The sequence below is a fragment of the Meriones unguiculatus genome, chromosome 7, assembly GCF_030254825.1.
Source record: "Meriones unguiculatus strain TT.TT164.6M chromosome 7, Bangor_MerUng_6.1, whole genome shotgun sequence".
Taxonomy (NCBI): domain Eukaryota; kingdom Metazoa; phylum Chordata; class Mammalia; order Rodentia; family Muridae; genus Meriones; species Meriones unguiculatus.
Genome location: NC_083355.1, coordinates 46,255,344 through 46,275,054, shown reverse-complemented (window position 1 = coordinate 46,275,054; position 19,711 = coordinate 46,255,344). Strand labels below are relative to the sequence as shown.

Genomic DNA, 19,711 nt, shown 5'->3' with positions numbered 1-19,711 from the left:
GCCCCAGAGCTTGCCAGCTCCGAGGTGGGGAGCTTGGTCACTGTGGCCACACTGCCCACTGAGCACCGCAGTCCTGTTTTCTTGGGGCTGCTGAAGTGGGAGGCGAGGTCCTGAAAGCTTTAATTCACAGGGAGGCACTAATTGGATTTTGCGGTGTCCTGCTTCACAGGGGCCTTGACCAGGAGGGAGGGGAGGAGATGAAAGCTTGTGGTCCCCAAGATGGGCACAGACCTCATTTCTGTGGCTTCCCACAGGTTGCACAGTGGGCCACAGAGGATCTGGAAAGGATGAAGAAATGGGATAGCTCAGAGTTGGGGGGATCTGACCACCCACCCCAAGAGAACCCCTGCCTGGATCCTCCAGACAGAGACCCTAACTCCAAGCAACCTACAGCCAAACCCCACATTTTCCCCAGCAAAAGCCGCACCCGGCTCTTTGGGAAGGGTGACTCAGAGGAGGCCTCCCCGATGGATTGCCCTTATGAAGAAGGCGGGCTGGCCTCCTGCCCTATAATCACTGTCAGCTCTGTTGTCACCATCCAGAGGCCTGGGGACGGACCTGCCTGTGCCAGGTAAGTCTGGGAGCCCTTCCCTCCCAAGACCCATGTGGTCCTGCCGGTGGCAGCACCATCCATGGAGTACACACATCCAGAAGCACCACAATGTGCTCCTGCTCCTGGGTTCAATGTCACAAGGCTGGGGAGCTGGGAGCCTTCAGAGATGGTCTGGCCCACAGCCTTGCTGCCTCACTGGACACACAGCTTACAGATGCTGGAGTTTATATGCGGATCCGCAGCTTCCAGCATGTGTTCCAAACCCAGGCCCTGAGAGCTCACTAGCCCCACATACTTAGACTTCACGTTCAAGGTTAGGCTCTGTGGACTAAGAAGGCAAACAGCTCGGGTGAGGAGCCTACCAGCCTTCCTACCTCCTCTGAGGATGACAGGGAGTCATTCAGAGTGGCTTCTGGGTAGCATGAAGATGTTTTCATTTAGCAGGGGCCAAGCCAACCCTGCCCACCTCCTCCAGGCTCCTGTCTCCTGAGCCTCAGAAGGAAGTTGGGCTGGATAGAAAAAGAGGTGACAGTTGCCAAGACTTTTTCCATGCTATCTGCAAACAGGTCAGGGCTAGGGTAGAGACATATGTATCCCAGGATCCCATTACAGTTACATTTGTTTCTTAAACCGGCTGGTTTGCCTTGGGGCTTAGTTAGTCCTTGACAGGCCCCAGAGGCTGAAGGGGAGAGCTGGGCCTGAGATGAGGGTGTGTTTTATTTCCCAGGCAGTTGTCCCAGGACTCTGTCTCCAGCAGTGTTGAGAAGCTCCCCAGGCTCTATGATCGCAGGAGCATCTTCGATGCTGTGGCTCAGAGTAACTGCCAGGAGCTAGAGAGCCTGCTGCCCTTTCTGCAGAAGAGCAAGAAGCGCCTGACTGACAGCGAGTTCAAAGGTGGCCCTGTGCGGTCTGGCTTCCTAGGGAGGGGCCTTTTTCAGTCTTGACCTAGTTTTGACCCTCTCTCTGCCCCTCAGACCCAGAGACAGGAAAGACCTGTCTGCTAAAAGCCATGCTCAATCTGCACAATGGACAGAATGACACCATCGCTTTGCTCCTGGACATCGCCCGGCAGACCGACAGCCTGAAGCAGTTCGTCAATGCCAGCTACACAGACAGCTACTACAAGGGTGAGGAGGGAGGTAGCCAAGCCCAGCTTCGATGTATCTACACCCTGGGGGAGTTGCCCCAATCCCTGTCCCTGTGCCTTTTCCTGGCTCTGTCCCCTGCCCTTCCTCATCTGCAGTCTCCTCCTGTGTGCTGGGGTCTCTGCTGCCCTCCTGACTTGGTGGTCCCTGCCCCTTGCTGTCACATCTCTACCTTCCTTCTTCCTTCTCTCCTCCAGCCTCCCTCCTCCCGCCTCCTCTCCTTTGCAGCTTGGTATTTTCTGTTTTGTTTCATTCCTGCCTCAGAACTTTCCTGGCCTCGTTTGTGGGTCCTGTCCTCCTACAGCGAGAGGTTGTGCAGGCGTTTTTGGCGTGCTTCTTCCAGCAGCTGTTGCTGCCTGTCCAGGACCTTCCCTGGGCGTGTCTCTCTGGGTCCCCACAGGACTGTAATTGCAAAGGCAACAGTGTGCATCCCTCTGTAGGTCAGACAGCACTGCACATTGCCATCGAAAGGCGGAACATGGCACTGGTGACCCTCCTGGTGGAGAACGGCGCAGATGTCCAGGCTGCGGCTAATGGCGACTTTTTCAAGAAAACCAAAGGGAGGCCTGGCTTCTACTTTGGTAGGGAGGCCTGGCTTCTGCTTTGGTAGGGAGGCCATGTGGCAGACATGAGGGAGCTGGAGGCTCAGCCACCCTGGGACTAGCTAGTCTCATTCCTGGGGCTCCACTGGGGATCCTGTGTTGGCTGCAGGTGAGCTGCCTTTGTCCCTGGCTGCATGCACCAACCAGCTGGCCATTGTGAAGTTCCTGCTGCAGAACTCATGGCAGCCGGCGGACATCAGTGCCCGGGATTCGGTGGGCAACACCGTGCTGCACGCCCTGGTGGAGGTGGCAGATAACACGGCTGACAACACCAAGTTCGTGACAAACATGTACAACGAGATCCTGATCCTGGGGGCCAAACTCCACCCCACGCTGAAGCTGGAAGAACTCACCAACAAGAAGGGGCTCACCCCGCTGGCTCTGGCTGCTAGCACTGGGAAGATTGGGGTAGGGGGGGGCTCTGGCCCGGAGCTGCTGTTACCATACAGGGAGGGTGGCTAGAGAGAGGACTGCGGGTACAGGATTCTAATTCTGCCAGATAATAGGGGTGTTAATGTGACCCAAAGGAGCTGTGAGCAGAAACCGTGAAGGTCAACATGACGGTTTTTAATTTCCAACTTTGTCACAGAGAAGGTGTGTGTGTGTGCAGCTGAGGTTGAGAGAAACAGAGGCTGTTGATGTTAAACCAGGGTGAGCAGGAGTTTTGGAACGACAAGGAGGGTTCTAAGGGGGAAGGGTGGAGTACACCAGGCCCCAGTCAAACCAGGGCCTGTGGGTGATGTCAGGTCATGTTGATGATGTGTTTGGGCTGCTTGAACTGGAAGAGGGGGCTTTCTCAAGAGCAGGGCTCCTGGGAAGCTGGCCCTGCCCACTTAAGCTCTGTAGGAGTATCCTATGGCTTTCATTGGCTTTCACGCCCCTTTTCCCTGTGTGTGTGTGTGTGTGTGTGTGTGTGTGTGTGTGTGTGATTCTGTAGCCTAGGCTGGTCTCAGAGTTGCAGTGCTGGGCTTAGAGGGAGGAATCATCCTGATTGTTTTATTCTTTAGATTTTGATCATTTCTTTCTGGTTTGACGTGTTCTAGAAGGGGTCACCATTGTCCGTCACAGAAGGACATTGACCTTGGGGCCCTGGTGCAATGCACCTGCTGTGGCTGCTGCTGAGGTCAGAGGCAGCTGGCCAGTGGATCTCAATAGTTGCTGGCGCTTGGGCTGAGTGTCGTCTGAACTGGGAAGCTGAGTGCACTTAGCAGAGGGGCTCAGAGTCCATGGCCTGGGCTGGCCTGATGGCTTCCTACCTGCTCTAGGTCTTGGCCTACATTCTCCAGAGGGAGATCCAGGAGCCCGAGTGCCGGCACCTGTCCAGGAAGTTCACGGAATGGGCATATGGGCCTGTGCACTCCTCTCTTTACGACCTGTCCTGCATTGACACCTGCGAGAAGAACTCGGTTCTGGAGGTGATCGCCTACAGCAGCAGCGAGACCCCTGTGAGTAGCCAGAACAAGGTGTACCCAGCCCCAAGCTGCCCTTGCTCAAGCCCATGTGGCCTCTCACAGGAAAGACTGCTGCCAGGAGCCTGCTGCCCTGTTCCTCCTCTTTTCCACTGTGTTTTCCTTCCCCAATGAAGGCAGCTGTTAGCTCATAAAATGAGAACATTTCAGAAGTACAGAAAGATAAAGACAGCTCTTTTATACCATGTAAAAAGCTTCATGGAAGGCTTTTTTTTAATTATTTGTGTAAACATGATCATGCTATACATACTGTAGGACAAACAGTTGTTTCCTCTCATTGGTGTGTGTTGTAGTTAGCTTTCTTTGGCACACAGATGTCTGTCTCATTAAAAGCTGTGGCCCAGCATTCAAGCCCACATGATAGTCAATATATCTGCAGTTTCTCACACACTGCAGGACATGAGCCTGAGGATTTTTCAGTGAAAGATACATGAACTTGGTATCTACAAATCAAAACATATGCCCACCATATTTCTCCTTGTTTTTTTTGAGACAAGAGCTTGCTAGGCAGCCCAGGCTGGCTTTGGACTCCTGACCCTCTTTCCAAAGTGTAGGGCTATAAGTCACCACAGCCTGCGGTGAGGAGGAGACTTTGGTGGCCTTTTGCAGGTCTCCAAAGGTTTGCAGGACTGCCTGCTGCCTTCTGGTTTAGAAACACTATTGACTTCTTTTTCAATTGCGCATGCGTTTTTTCCTCTTGTCTGTCTTTTGCCTTTCAATTTCACATACTTTACTTATAAAGGTTTTCATTCTGACGAGGTCAAGCTGCTTGGTCTTCTTTTCTTTCATGGCTTCTGGGTTGTGTGCTGTGCTCTGAAGCCTGTTCATCACAGAGTTACCCAGCGGCGCTCCTCATTTGTTCGCCTTTCATTTTGGCTACTTTATCTAGAGCTTGCTTTTGTGTGCCAAGGGCCGCATTTTACCTTATAGTTATGGCACTGAGTGAGGGCTCAGTGACACTTATTGAGCAGTCTGTCCTGCCTTCACTGGACGAAGGGCCACCTCACCTGTCATTTCTTCCTAAAGTGATACTCCAAGCTCCGGAAGTGGACTTGGGAGCTGAAGGCTCTGCTGGAGGCAGTGAGAGGCTATGGATGTGCCCCATGGATGAAGTTGTAGTTACAGCACCAGAGTCCAGAAGGAGAGGCCTGGCCTATTTTGCCCTGTCAGTCCCTCCTGGGCGGCCATGTTGAATCTGGCTTCTGAATTCTTAAATGGGTGGTGTCACTAGGGAACAGCCTCACCACAGGCTGAGGAATTTAACCTGGAGGAGGGAAAGCGCTGGGGTGGCCACCAACAATTCATGTTCCCAGGGCTTTCTGGGGGTTGGAGTGTGGGCTTGTTTGGTACACTGGTGGAAGGCCAGCTTTACTCCAAATAATCGGTGGTCCCTGCAGCTAACCTCTCCTTACAGGCTTCTGACCACACAATAGGGTCTCTGGTGGAGTGCAAGCGTGGGCTGGGTTTGGACTCCAGCACCGGAGAGAGGCTAGGACAAGCTGCCAGGGCCTCATCTGGCACATTAGGCCACAGGAGCCTTCAAGCCCTTGGATGTGAGACTTTTGCCTAAAGCAAACTTCAAATGACTGTAGTGGGCACCGTGCCCCTGTGGACCCCTCACATATTGTGCATAGGCAGTTGCTGCCTGACCCAGGGCTGCAAACACGAGAAGTGAAAAATGTAGAAGCGACCTCAGCTTCCCCAGAACGATCTCGCTGTCTGGGAGTGAAGAGAACCAGTAGTTGGAGATGATGGAATTAGAATACTGGGAAGCACTTAAGTCCTTAAGTCAGCACACATTAAGGTAGTGGTTCTCAACCTTCCTAATGCTGCAATCCTTTAATACCTCCTCATGCTGGGGTCACCACAACCATAAATTATTTTTATTGCTACCTCATAACTATAATTTTGCTGCTGTTATGTATTGTAATATAAATCGCTGCATTTTCTGATGGTTTAGGTGACCCCTGTGAAAGGGTTGCTCGACACCCAGGTTGAGAACCGCTGATTTAGGGCGTATCCAGTTTTCTCACCAGTCACTGTGCTCACGGGGACACTGAAGCTCAGAGGGTAGATCACTCAGGGAACTACAGCAGAGCTGGGACCAACCTAACACCCTGGCTGTCCAATGGTTCAGACCTCTGGCGACTCTTGGTTGCTTGGCAGGCTGTGTGGGCTGCATAGGTGTGAGGCATGCCATAGGCTGCTGTGGCTATCCTGATAGTTGTTGGTACAGGAGTGAGACTTGCTTCTCTCTACTCCCATAGAACCGCCATGACATGCTTCTGGTGGAACCTTTGAACCGACTCCTACAGGACAAGTGGGACAGATTTGTCAAGCGCATCTTCTACTTCAACTTCTTCGTCTACTGCTTTTACATGATCATCTTCACCACGGCTGCCTACTATCGGCCTGTGGAAGGCTTGGTGCGGCCAGGGGCATGGGACATGTTTGGGGGGTTGGGATGAGGCGCTCCCTTAAGATGCTATAGGCTCCAGACCCTGAAAAGAAAAAGGATATATACATTTTGTTAGAGAGAGAGAGAGAGAGAGAGAGAGAGAGAGAGAGAGAGAACTATGCTAATAAGCAAGATAAGTGAGTAAGCTAGTGTTTGCAAAACGCCACTGGTAATGTCCAGAAAATGCCGGCTAAACACGAGGACTGTCCACATGGGTGTATGGAGGACAGTCCCCTTGCCACATCCATGGGGAACTCTGGCCGTATCTCCTGGCAGAGCATCTGGCCACCATGGGCTGTGGGAAGAGTGGGGTCCCCAATGCCGCAGGTCTCCAAGGGCACCTCCACCCATCCTGTCACCTGCTCCCTCGCAGTCAGAGCCCTGGGGACACTGCCTGGGAGACCACGCAGCAGCGACTCGGGGAAGCTGGACTGGCAGGGGCACCTTCCTGCACATGTCCCTCGATAACTCACTGTCTCTGTGCTTCTCTCTTTACAATCGTTGTTGTTGTTGTATAGTGTATGATGAGTGTGTGTGTGCGCAAGCTCACACATGCATGCACATGTGTCATAGTGCACGTGTGGAGACTGGAATTAGAAAAAACAGCTACCGGGAGTCAGCTCTGTCCATTCACTATGGGTTCTGGGGTCTCTTCTCAGACTTGTGTGGAACATGCTTCTGCCTGTGGAGTCAACTTGCCAGGCCTCTGTTTCTATCTTTTAGTGGAGGCTTGACTCCTAGGCAGGAGCCACATCTTTTTTTTAATTAATTAATTTATTTTTATTAGTTACAGTTTATTCACTATATATCCCAACTGTAGCCCCCTCCCTTGTCCCCTCCCAACCCCACCCTCCCTCCATCTTCTCCACCCATGCCCCTCCCCTAGTCCTCTGATAGGGGATATCCTCCTCCCCTTCTTTCTGACCTTAGCCTATCTGGTCTCATCAGGACAGGCTGCATTGTCCTCCTCTGTGGCCTGGTAAGGCTGTTCCCCCCTCAGGGGGAGGTGATCAAAGAGCCAGCCACTGAGTTCATGTCAGAGACAGTCCCAGTTTCCATTACTAGGGAATCCACTCGGATACTGAGCTGCCTTGAGATACATCTGTGCAGGGGTTCTAGGTTATCTCCATGAATAGTCCTGGTTTGGAGTATCAGTCTCAGAAGAGACCCCTGTGCCCACATTTTTTTTTCTCTCCTTGTGGAGCTCCTGTCCCCTCCAGGTCCTTCTATCTCCCCCTTCTTTCATGAGAGTCTCTGCACTCTGTCCAAAGTTTGTCTGTGAGTCTCAGCCTCTGCTTTGATACCCTGCAGGGTAGGGTCTTTCAGAGGCCCTCTGTGGTAGGAGGAGCCACATCTTAATTGTGAGGTGCGGTACCTGGTAGCACCTGGTGAATGTTTGTTGAATGAATGAGTGAGTGAGTGAATGGAGTCGCCAGCTTCTTTGTGCCTCACAGCCCCCCTATAAGCTGAGGAACACCGTTGGAGACTATTTCCGAGTCACTGGAGAGATCCTGTCTGTGTCAGGAGGAGTCTACTTCTTCTTCAGAGGGGTAAGCATCCCTTTACTATTGTCAGTTTCTACTGTCACTGACAAAAGCCGAGAGAGCTGTGAGCTGAGTGGGCGAAGGTGAGACTCCTTCGGTGTTCATGGCTGGGTTGCATGGGCCACCAGTGTGTTCCTAAGGGCACACGGTGACCCTGCAACACAGAACAGGTCTGGGCCGCTAAGCCTCAGGGCTGTTCTTGTGGGAGGGTCTTTCCTTTGCCTGGCCAACAAGCTCCGGGCTCCTTCTACCCAGCACCCACCTACCCAGCACTCTTCTAACAGATATGTAATGCTGCTGCCCCTGGATTTTATTCATGAGTGCTGATCTTCTCACCCTGCAAGCGCTTTCCTGGCTGTGGCAACTCCTCAGGCCCTGGGATCTTTTCTTTGAACATGGGGCCGCCTTTTAGAATTTTATGTCAATTTCTCTGCAAAAACTAGAGCTTAGGGAACATCTGGTTTATGTTGGTTAGTTTCACTTTCCTTGAGTAAAGCTGGAGAGGGGTAAGAACTCAGGTGCATGGATCTGAATGCAGAATTTGAAACTTTTTTCTTTGACACAAGGTTCCTGTATGGACTCTTTGCAAATGTTGGGATGGCAGGTGTGCACGGCTCACCTGGTGGGATCACTGCGATTTTAACCTCTGCGCCTGTGCTGTAAGCCGCTGCTGTCTTTACAGCGACTCACCGTCTCTGTTGGTTACTTTCCCATTGCTGCAATGAGACACCACAGCAAAGGGACTTACAGAAAAAAGAGGCTTTTGCCTTGTTGTTTGAGAGGGTTAGAATCCATGATGGAGGCATGGAGGTGGCAGGCATTGGGCAGCTGGAGCAGCAGTTGAGAACCCACATTTTGAACAGCAGACAAAGAGTGAGTGAGGGAGGGAGAGAGAGAGAGAGAAGAAGAAGGCTGGGGATGGTGGGAGGAGTTTTTGAGACCCCAAATCCTATTCCCTGTGACACCCCTCCTCCAGTAGGGCCACACCTCCCAATCCTTCCCAAACAGTTCCACCCCTGGGGATGAAGTGTTCAAACAGACAAGTCTGTGGGCGGCCATTCTCATTCAACCACCACATTTGCTTTTATGGACTTTTATAAATTACTGAAGTTTGTCTGCATGGAAGCACTGTTTTTTCACAGTTGTAACTTATCTAAGAAAGAATAAAGCTCCAGCAGCAAATGGACACCTCCCAGCAAACAGTTAAACTGGGGGCAGGTGTGTGTGTGGGTATTTTGAGAGGATTCCTCAGCCACCAGAGGTTGATCTGGTGAGTTAGTTTGGTTGTGGCTGCATAAAGGGATTTTTACTATGATGTCATGCTCATTTATAGAAAAGGAGGGTGGCGGTGGGCACACCAATTAGAAGAAAAGTCTCTCGGCCCTCTCATGGCATCACAGCAGCGGGTAGAATCTTGGTGGTCTCTCTCTCTCTCTCTCTCTCTCTCTCTCTCTGAATTGCCTTCTAGGCACACTTGTGATTGCAGGCTATGTTTCTAAAGCTTCCTGTGAGTCACTTTAGTCACCTGCCTCATTAGGCCAGACCACTGCTGCCCCGTTCTTCCTGTTCTCTGCTGGAGCCCACTCCCCTGTTCCAGGCGTGGCAGGAGCTCCCCCATTCAGCCTAATCCAGCACTTCCCAGAAACTCACACTGTCTGTTTACTCGCAGATTCAGTATTTCCTGCAGAGGCGGCCGTCCCTCAAGAGTTTGTTTGTGGACAGCTACAGCGAGATTCTTTTGTAAGTGACGTTTTGTGCTCTGTCTGTCTGACTTTCGGAGGTGACTGAAGTTAGTTCTCATCTTCTCACCTGTGCTCGAATAGGCGCGTAGTAGGGCCTCAGGAAGTATGTTGAAGGGAAGGTGGGAGGGACTCAACCAGTATTCATCAGATGAATGTCAGCTGCTGTTTACTTTGCCAGATAAGTGTCGGGTGCTGGGTGATGGACTGTGTCACAGGTCACATGATTTACAGTTGGAGTTAGGTGTTCCTTTCTCTCCTTTGCCCCCAGTGTGTGCATCTCTCTGCCATTGGCTGGGTCAACACTGGGACATGGGGGCTCTTACCTTCTAGAATCTCTAGTCCTTAAGGCAGGTTTTTATTTTTGTTGTTGTTGTTTTTTCATTCGAGCTGAGTGGACATCTCGGACTAGATAACTCACAGTTGGTGGGAAAGGAGTTATCTGTGCACTGAGTATTTAGCAGCACCCCAGGCCTCTCCCCAGTAGCTTCTCCCCAGCTTCCAGTCTTGACTACTTAAAACGCCTGCAGATAGACACAGACAAAGGTGTGAGTGGCCGAGGCAGGGGTGGTGTGTGCTCCTGGCTGAGAGCCACTGCTTTTAGCCACTGCAAAGGCACAGATGTTGCGGAGAGCCTCTGCTCAGAAGAAACTGGAACCTCACACCTCCTGCACAGAGGCTTCCCACCACGGCTCTCCTGGGACCCTGACTTGACCTCTCTTCTGATGTCCACGTTTCTCTCAATCCTGGGGCTTCTCTTTTCATTTCTGGTGTGATTAAGCGGTTGATTTCTAGTGATACTGTGACTAGTTTGTTTCTAGGATTCACAAGCCTCACGTTACCACTGTAATCTTCAGGTGCTTTTGTTGTAGCCCAAAAGGGCTAGTTCAAGCTGCAGGGTCATAGCAACTGGTTATCACAATACTGATTTGCCTAAGAGAAGAAATTCTCCCCTACCTAGCATTGTGCCAGTAGACTCAAGATTCCATTTCTAGAAGGTAGAGCCACATTGTAGTTATGTTAACACACGCACACACACACACACATGCATGTGCACACACAAATGCACACACACACATATATACTTGTGCACACACACAGTGCTTTTATTTTATCAAAACTACTATGGATATATAGTGCATTTACTACTCATACATGTTAATATAAATCACAAAAGTGCAAAAGTGCTTATATCTCAAACTAATTTCTTGCCCCAACCATTTTCTATTTTCTGAAATCCTCTTTCCTTGGGCTCTTCTGACACTCCTGCTGCCAAAGATAAGGATTTATTATCCTCTTCCCCATCTGCTTCCCCTCCTTCATCATTCCAATGTGATTATATAATATCTAGTAGTCAGCATTTGCATTCTTATGCCTTTGTAAATATTTCCATAAGTTTGTAAGTAAGTAAATTGGAAAAATATTGTAAATAAGTGTTGAATAGCATCACAATAGTCCTATTACATTTTCTGTTTCTTTTGAAGCTAATTCCCTTAAATTTCACTTGCTTAGTTTTCATTGTACACAATGTTAATTCTTCTCACACATGTAAAAGCAGGTGCAGTTTTCCTCAAACTCAAGCCATAAATTATAACACATGGCCAAATCACTTTTTTTCCCATTGAGGGCTATTTACTTATTTATTTGATCACTTTACAGCCTGATTCCAGCCACCTCCCCGCTTCCCCCCAGTCCCACCCTCATGCCCCCTTCTTCCCTTCCCCACTCTTCTCAGAGAAGGGGTGGCCTCCAAGGGTACCAACCCACTGTGGCACCTCACATCACAGCAGGAGAAAGCACACCCACTGAGGCCAGACCAGGCAGCCTAGCTGGGGGAAGAGGTCCAAAGGCAACAGCCAAGTCAGAGACAGGCTTTACTGAGAGATTTCTTTCTAAAGTTTTCCTCTCTTTTGTTCATGTGAGACAGGGTCTCACTATATAGCCCAGGCTGGCCCCAGTTCCAACTCTCAGCAAACCTCCTGCCTTTCCATCCAGAGTGCATACCCTGTTTCCTCTTTCTTATTGGGTGGTCTTTCCAGCTTGTCCCTCATCTCATCCTGACACTTCTCTCTGCTGTCAGCTTTGGAACTCTCCCATCTTCCTCTTTCCCGGCCAATTCTTGTTTCCCCACTCAGCTTTCAGTGTTTTCAGTGGGGTAGCCCTGCGGGGGAGCTGCTGACCCTGTCGAGTGCTTGTGATTGGTAGGTTGCGGTGTTCAGTACATTGCTCACTTATATTTTTGATGTATGATGGATTGTGCAGGGTTTAACCATCACAAGTCAAGGACCATCTGTACTATATTTACATTGTGCTTCTGAGAATAGATTTTTGCCTCCCAACCTGTCATGCATTTCCCTCCTTGTACCTGCTGAGAGTGTGTGGGCTGAAAGAAGCAGGGCAGCCCACAGCCAGCCCCTGAATGGGCACATTCCCACTTGTGCAGCCCAAGGCCTTTCGTTTCTGGCTTCCCCTAACCTGAACAGCTTTGCCTCTGCCCTTAGCTTCGTGCAGTCACTGTTCATGCTGGTGTCTGTGGTACTGTACTTCAGCCAACGCAAGGAGTATGTAGCTTCCATGGTGTTCTCTCTGGCCATGGGCTGGACCAACATGCTCTACTATACCCGAGGGTTCCAGCAGATGGGCATCTACGCTGTCATGATTGAGAAGGTGGGTACCCCACGTGTTTCCATAGATGTGAGGTACTGTCCCATACCCTCTGTTCAGCCTCTGTGTCCTCCAGGGAGCCATTGATTTAGCTCTTAGCTTATTTAATCCCCAAGAATCAAGCAACCTGGCACTGACCCTGGCATGGAGGTCTCTTCAAACTTGTTGCCCTTGCATCCTGAACTGCCATCTCTCAATCTGAGCAAAAGATGTGGGAGGGAGAGGTGTGAGTGATTCCTTCAGGATGTCTGAGCTGAAGACCATGGAGCCCGGCCCTCTGCAGGATTCTCTGCCTGCTCCAGGCTGCTGCAGCCCTGGCCACTCCTGTGTCCCTCCCAGCGCTGGGCTTGTCTCTCATGAGGGTGCTTTTCCCTGCAGATGATCCTCCGAGACCTGTGCCGATTTATGTTCGTCTACCTCGTGTTCTTGTTTGGATTTTCCACAGGTAACAGGCTGAGTCAAGTCCGGTGGGTGGGCAGGTGTGTTGCTCATCTGACCTCCCCAGGCTCTGCAGGGACATGGGAGAAACCAGGTGGGGGAGACAGCTGGGGAAGACAGGTGCATACTTGCAGGTGGCAGAGTGGGTGGACAGAACACACATCAGCACGAGTCTGGGAACGTGGAAGTGTCATTTATGAGAGATGTCCTCAGTCGTTTTAGAGATGCTGTGCTTGCCATAGAAGCTACATTTTTACCTAGTTTTCATACATCTTATCCCAACACTATTTCAGACTCACTGGGAAGTTTTAAGAGTTGTAAGAACTTCTTGCTTCTTTTTACCCAGATTCTCAAATTTTACCATATAAAAAATCTGCCTCTTTGTCTCTCTCTTCCTTTTCTTCCCTACTCCTCTCCCCCTTCATGCTGGAGATGGAACTCAGGGTCTAATACATGCCAGGCGAGTGCCCACTTACCTTCATGCAATTCCCCAGCCCCACCATTTCTTGCACCATTAGTCCCTGGCATTTTATCATAAGGAAGAGCTTTTCTCCTTCTCTGCAGTTGTATTTTTCAGCATGAGAATGGATAGCCTGCGGGTTCTTTTTATTCTGTGTGGATTCTTGCTGTTACATGAATCATAATCCTTACTATCATTAATTATTCTGAAGCTGAGATCCAGCCCTTGGGAGCTCCTTAAAGCTGGATCCTCGCCCCGGGAACTGAGCCACATCCTGTTCTCACAACCTACCCCAGTCCTCAGCTGGTTTCCGCACTCATACAGTTCCTGAGGCATGCGCGTTTCTGCTCCCACTCTGAAGCTCATTTTAAGATTCCTGTCCAGGAGGCATGCACATCTGTGCCTGGGAGGAGGGACCTGGCGGTTATGGCGTGGCACTTGATGGGAAGGGATGGGCTCAGGGGTGCTCTCAGGTCCACACTAAGACTGGCACACAGCTGCATAGCGGCCCTACTGCTCCAAAGAACATTCTCAGGGGACGCTCTGCCTTGAACTTCTTCACATTCATGGCTCTAGAGTGGACGTCTAAAAGACGCGGCGTGGCTGGCAAAGTGAGCCGGGCCTGTGTTGAACATTTGAGCATGTTGTATAGTACGCAAAGGCCTCTGTAGAACAGTTTACATAGCTTTGCAGATTTCTCCAAACACTATTTCTCCTAGATCATGACAAAGCTCTTATCATATCAAAGCGGCGTCTTATTATAGTTTATAATGCTCTGGGGTGGGGGGTGCTGCATGACTCAGGGGCCTTCTTGCTGCGGGGGCTGGGGTAGGCGAGGGGGCTGGGGTCTTGGTTTCCATGCACTCCACCCTTGTCCTGTGGCCCGTAGCTGTGGTGACCCTGATCGAGGATGGGAAGAACAGCTCTGTGCCCATGGAGGCCACGCAGCACAGGTGGCGGGGGCCCGCCTGCAGGTCGCCCGACAACTCCTACAACAGCCTGTACTCCACGTGTCTGGAGCTGTTCAAGTTCACCATCGGCATGGGCGACCTGGAGTTCACCGAGAACTACGACTTCAAGGCTGTCTTCATCATCCTGCTGCTGGCCTACGTGATTCTCACCTACATCCTCCTGCTCAACATGCTCATCGCGCTCATGGGCGAGACCGTCAACAAGATCGCTCAGGAGAGCAAGAACATCTGGAAGCTGCAGGTGGGCGCGGTGCGGGCCGGGAGTGCGGCCTTTCCCGCTTGTTAGCAGTGGTGCGCTTGAGCCCCTGGGGGACTGAGGAGGGGCAGGAAGCCCTGTCGGCATCCCCCTGGTAGACTGCCTTCCTGTGGGAACCCTGTTGTCACCCACAAGCAGTCAGCTGAGCCTCGCTGGTGCTCACAGACACTTTTATTTGTTGGCCTGGGGCTGAGCGCTCCCACATGGCAGGAGATGTAGGCTTAGCCCCATGGGTTTTCCACCACAGGACAAAGCTCTGAGGTCTAGAGATGCCCTCCATCTATGTTTCAGGCACACAGTGGGCAGGTAGCAGAGTTAGGGTTTAGACCTCGCAGTTCTGACTACGAACTCACCCGATGTGGGCCCTTTGTGGACTCCATTACTTCATAGGGTTGCCTTCCTGGACCCAGGAGGTGGTTACCAGGCATAGGCACACTTGACTGGTGTTGTTCATGGAGCATAAGCCTGCCAGACATTAGAAACAGGCTGTGGTAGGAGGCCTGGGGCTGAGGGAGATTCTGGGGAGGCTGATCCAGGCTGGTGGGCTGTTTCTCTTGTCTGCCAGAGAGCCATCACCATCCTGGATACAGAGAAGAGCTTCCTGAAGTGCATGAGGAAGGCCTTCCGCTCTGGCAAGCTGCTGCAGGTGGGCTTCACACCTGATGGCAAAGATGACTACCGGTGGTGTTTCAGGTAGGCCCAAGTGGGAATCAAAGCTGAGAGAAAATGCTGGTGTCCGTCCTGAGCCCGGGGGGCCTATCTGGAGCAAGACGAGGTGTAGAGAGCAGGCTTTGGGCTCCCTGGGGCTAGTCGTAGGGATAGGGAACTCTCAAGGCCAGCAACAGGTTATAAGGGCCACCCCAGGACTCTTCTGGGCACAGGACACCCGTCTCAGACCTCAGGAGGTAGGGCTTCCAACATTAAGCACTGAAAACTTTAGGTGTTCCAGAATGACTACCTGGTGAACAGAGACAAACCCAGGAATCCAGTGTTGAAAATTCTTGGACCTTGTGGAGCGTTGGGTAGGAGGAGTGTCCATAAAACAAGCCCTGGCCATCTCTCTGCCTGCTGTGTCTTCATCCTGATATGAAGGCTGTTCAGCTTGAGAGAGCTGGCCTCCCAGACCCTCTCCCCTCCCCTGCAGGGTGGACGAGGTCAACTGGACTACGTGGAACACCAACGTGGGCATCATCAATGAGGACCCAGGCAACTGTGAGGGCGTCAAGCGTACCCTGAGCTTCTCCCTGAGGTCAGGCCGAGGTGAGGTGTGACGGGTGGTGCCACGGCAGGGAGGGGCCAGCAACGGGAAGGCAGCTTCCCTACGCCATGTTGAGCTGCCTGCCATTAGACCTGCACTGTGTGGCAGCTGCAGATGGCAGCCCATGCTTCATGCTTAGTGACATGCTTAGTGACACCCCTGTGCGCTACTGCCAGAAGCTCCTTGGATTCATTACACATTCGATTTCAAATTAACCTCTTGTTCATTTCACGTTCAGCAAGCTTTTAACTTTAGCCAACATTTTCATGACCCCGTTTTAAGTTAATCCCATGTGGGGTCACAGGCCATAGTATGAGAGGCTGGGTGTTGGGCCATGCAGTGTTGCTGCAGAATTTTCGGAGGTTTTGTTCATTTTGTCGCTATTATTTTTTCCTCAGAGTTGAGGGCTTTTGATCTTCCTTTCTTATTCATTGACTCCTCCCACATTTTAGCCAGCTCCAAAGTGTTCTTAATCCCAACCAGAGAACTTCACACTTCAAGTTTTAAGCCTTTTGGTTTTAGGGTTTTTGCTTTTTCTGTGTTGTTTCCATTTCTTTGAGGATCCTGTAGCTGTTCTTTCATTAGGAGCTCATTTTCCTCTGCTTCTTTGAACATATTAATGTTATTTTGCACATTTCTGTCTGCGAAGGTATGGACTGGCTCAGAGGGCTTGCTCTCAGCCTACCACGCACAAGGTCAGCAGTCTCTAGCTAATTTCAACATCTGGGCCACCTTGGCATCCATTTCTCTATGTATCTATATATTGTTTTGGGACAGATGACCACATTTCCTTGGCTTCCCTTTTAGGTCCAGTGTTTTCAGCTTGTGGTTTAGATACTGTGGGGAGTCTGTACTCAGTTACCTTCCCTCTAAGACCACTGAGTTTTTGTTAAGTAGGCACTTCAGTTACTAAGGCATCGCCTTGAGTGTGTAAGGGCATGAGTGTAAGGATGTTTCCACATGCTGGCAGGTCCCCCTTACACTCAAGCTTAAGTGCGTCCACCCTGCTTCCAGTTGTGCCATTCTCTGCTAAGCCTCATGCAATCTCACCACCAGCAAGCTGGGTCTAGTTCGCAGCCAAGGACCAAGCCGACCAGCCCTCATGCCACAGCCTCTATTCTACACTCTGTTCTCCTGGTTCTAGCCTGTCAGCTGCCAGGGTGGCCTCTTATGCATTATAGTTTGTAAAGTTGTTTCTAAGCCGGCAGGCAGAGTGTTCACAGAGCTCCCCTTGGGAATGACATGTCCCTTAGGGTTTGTAGTATCTCACATCTGTCACTGCAGGCCTGAACACATCTGCCGAATGCAATTTTGCTCAGCTGTGGTTGTTATGAGTACAAGATCCTCCATTGCAGTTGGATATAGAGATGTATTTCATCAGAGGCTCCCTTGGGGATGGGTGAGGTAGCTCACGGTGGAATGCTGGTCTAGCATCCTGGATTCCATCTCTTCTACAGGAACAATCTGTAGTGGGAACAGTTCCCTGGTCGGGAGCTCCATTAATTGTGTGTGCCAGAAGTTCTGTGACTTTTCTAGGAATGTTAATTGCAAAGACTCCCTGGTCACATCATCAATTTGTTTTTTCAATTTGTTAGGTGCTAACAGTGTTAGATATCTACTCAAAGATGGCTTTGTGTGCGATTTGAGTGGCTTACCATGATCCTCCTACTGACTTAGTTAGCCAGCGTTGTTAGAGTCTGACACCAAGCAGTTTATTTTAGACATATTTAAGTACATATTTAAGTATCATTTTGGGAAAAAAATTCCTGGTGACAATCATCACAATAAAGCTTAAAGTGTGACTATACTGAAACTCTTTTGCAAAGTACATGTAACCTCTTCCATAGGAATGGATTCTTTAGCTTAAGGACATAGGAGAGGATCTGGTATGGTCTAGGTCATCACAGAGGTCACCAAGCTCCAAAGTACATGAGACATCTCCCCTAGGGATGGGTTCTCTCTGCTGAGAAACAGTGCTCAGATAAAGGTCTAGGGAGGAGGAGGCTGGGATGAGAGTCTGGGGATTTAGGTGAGGCCCATCCTGTAGATAGCACAGCCCACCAGGCTAGTAACAACACCCGCTCCCTGGTTAACGTCCCTGGTTTCTTCTTTGTGAGCACAAGGACCTCATGCCCTCTGCGCTGCACACCTCAGTGGACATCCATCTTGTTAGACTAGCCATTTGGAACAGGAGCCATGGAGTTTTATATTAGGTCGTTCGCTTTCACTGTTGAGTTTATGGACTTGTTTCTTAGGGAACATTCCTTTATAATCTTGCTTTCTCGCCTTTGTAGCAGTAGACACTCTAGTGATGACAGTCATATAATCTGGACAACAAGGACCTCTCCCCAGCAAGCTGCCTGTGGTAGGACGATGTGGGAAAATGCGGGAGGGAGAGGCCAGGGCAGGACGTGGTAAGCAGAGCTGGGCAGTGCACAGCTTCTGTATCAGAAGGTGGTGAACGCTGCCGGAACTCAGATGGCTCTGGAGACCCTGGAACTGGCGAGGTCAACAGTTCCCAAGCTGGGTGTCTCGACTCTGTGGCCAGATGGTCAGATCTCATTGGCAGTGATAACCGAGTCTTCTCTCAGAGCTCCCAGGGGTCTTCGGTCTTGCCAAAGTTCCTGTTTGAAGTCCAGTGCCACCAGGTCTCCCCTGGCTTTTGTGTCCTGCTGGGACCGTGACCCAATGTCTTTTTATTTTTTTACTTTTTGGTTGCTGTTCCTCACTTTAGAGCAGCCCAGTATGGAGCTGGACCCTGCCATCTGGGCAGAGAGGAAATGGAGTCAGAAGTTGGTGTGTGATAGACTCACAAGGTCACAGGTTTTCCAGGTCCTGGGGAGGAAGAAAATTTAAGATATTTACCTGGGTGGATGAGTTCCTTGAACTGTCAAAGGAAGAAGAAATTTCATGGATCCAAGAGCTCAAAGATTTTTTATTTTTTCCTAGACAGGGTCTTAACTATGTGGCCCTGGCTGTCCTGGAACACACTATGTAGATCAGGCTGGCCTTGAACTCTCAGAGATCCATCTGTCATATTCCCCCAAGTGCTGGGATTAAAAGTGTGTGCCAATAAGCCTGGATAAGAATTTTAAAAAATATATTTTGAAATGAAAATATAACAACATTATTTTTCTCCTCCCAACTCCTACCCATGTCCCTTCCTTCCAACCCCTCCCATGACCTCTTCTTTTGTTATATATTATTTATGTTATATATAATAGTATATATAATATGTGTGATATTATATATTATAATATATATGCACAAATGTAGCCTTCTGAGTCTGCTTCTGGCTTCAAGGCTAACCCTTGTACTGGATCACCAGTTAGGGGCCTAGTCCCTGGGAGAGATTGAGTCCCTCTCTCAGCAGTCATTAGCTGCAGGCAGGTCTTTATCTAGCAATGGGACTCTGAGATTTCCCCCTTCCGAACTAGCATGTCTATTGATATTGCCATTGTTCAGGTCTTACTTAGGCAGCCATTTCTCAGAAACAGTCTCATAGCAGACATCCTGGTCCTCTGCCTCTTACAGTCTTTGCCTCCCTTTCCAAAGTGTTCCCTGAGCTCTAGGTGCAGGAGTTGTGTGATGTATTCACTGGGCCTGGGCTCTCCAGGACCAGCTGAGCTCTGCCTTGTATCCAGTTGTGGTTTTCTGTTTGCTGTGAAGAAGCGTCTGTGGTTGAGGGGTGCTGGGTCCCCTTTCATCTGGTGTGGAGCCCACGAGTAAGTCCAGGTTTGCTTTGTTCCATCCAATGTAGTAATGACGTACTGCTTTTCAGTTTCAGGGAGAAACTGGAAGAACTTTGCCCTGGTTCCCCTTCTGAGGGATGCAAGCACTCGAGATAGGCATACCACCCAGCCCGAGGAAGTTCATCTGAAGCATTTTGCAGGGTCCCTTAAGCCAGAGGATGCTGAGGTCTTCAAGGATTCCATGGCCCCAGGAGAGAAGTGAGGGACACCATGCAGGAGTCAGTGCTGGGTCTTTGGATGGCCCATTGCCCCCATGGGGGAAGGGTCTGTCAGGGAGAATCAGCACCGGGTTGATGTTGGCTGGGTCCACTCTGTGCCTGCCTAGGCATGTTTCTAGGACTTCAATGGATGTGCTGTGGGAAGGTGGGAGGGTGTGGGAAGACAGGTCTGTATCCGCCATGA

The 19,711-nt window shown here is 50.5% G+C and overlaps 1 protein-coding gene across 1 annotated transcript; it reads left to right on the top strand.

Moving 5' to 3' along the window:
• Positions 1 to 287: 287 nt before the first annotated feature.
• Trpv1 (transient receptor potential cation channel subfamily V member 1) lies at positions 288 to 19,711 on the top strand. Its single transcript, XM_021654614.2, has 15 exons — positions 288 to 571; positions 1,281 to 1,447; positions 1,528 to 1,680; positions 2,139 to 2,279; positions 2,410 to 2,708; positions 3,566 to 3,745; positions 6,037 to 6,195; positions 7,682 to 7,777; positions 9,441 to 9,511; positions 12,012 to 12,177; positions 12,553 to 12,619; positions 13,962 to 14,284; positions 14,865 to 14,992; positions 15,444 to 15,559; positions 19,339 to 19,711. The coding sequence occupies exons 1-15, from the start codon at positions 288 to 290 to the stop codon at positions 19,509 to 19,511; spliced, it is 2,523 nt and encodes an 840-aa protein (XP_021510289.1). The 3' UTR covers positions 19,512 to 19,711.

Bases quoted from the DNA above. Each gene is read 5' to 3' on its own strand.
- Trpv1 (XM_021654614.2), top strand. From the start codon at position 288: ATGAAGAAATGGGATAGCTCAGAGTTGGGGGGATCTGACCACCCACCC. The intron at 7,778-9,440 runs GTAAGCATCCCT...GTTTACTCGCAG, and splicing joins TCTACTTCTTCTTCAGAGGG to ATTCAGTATTTCCTGCAGAG. The intron at 14,285-14,864 runs GTGGGCGCGGTG...CTTGTCTGCCAG, and splicing joins AGAACATCTGGAAGCTGCAG to AGAGCCATCACCATCCTGGA.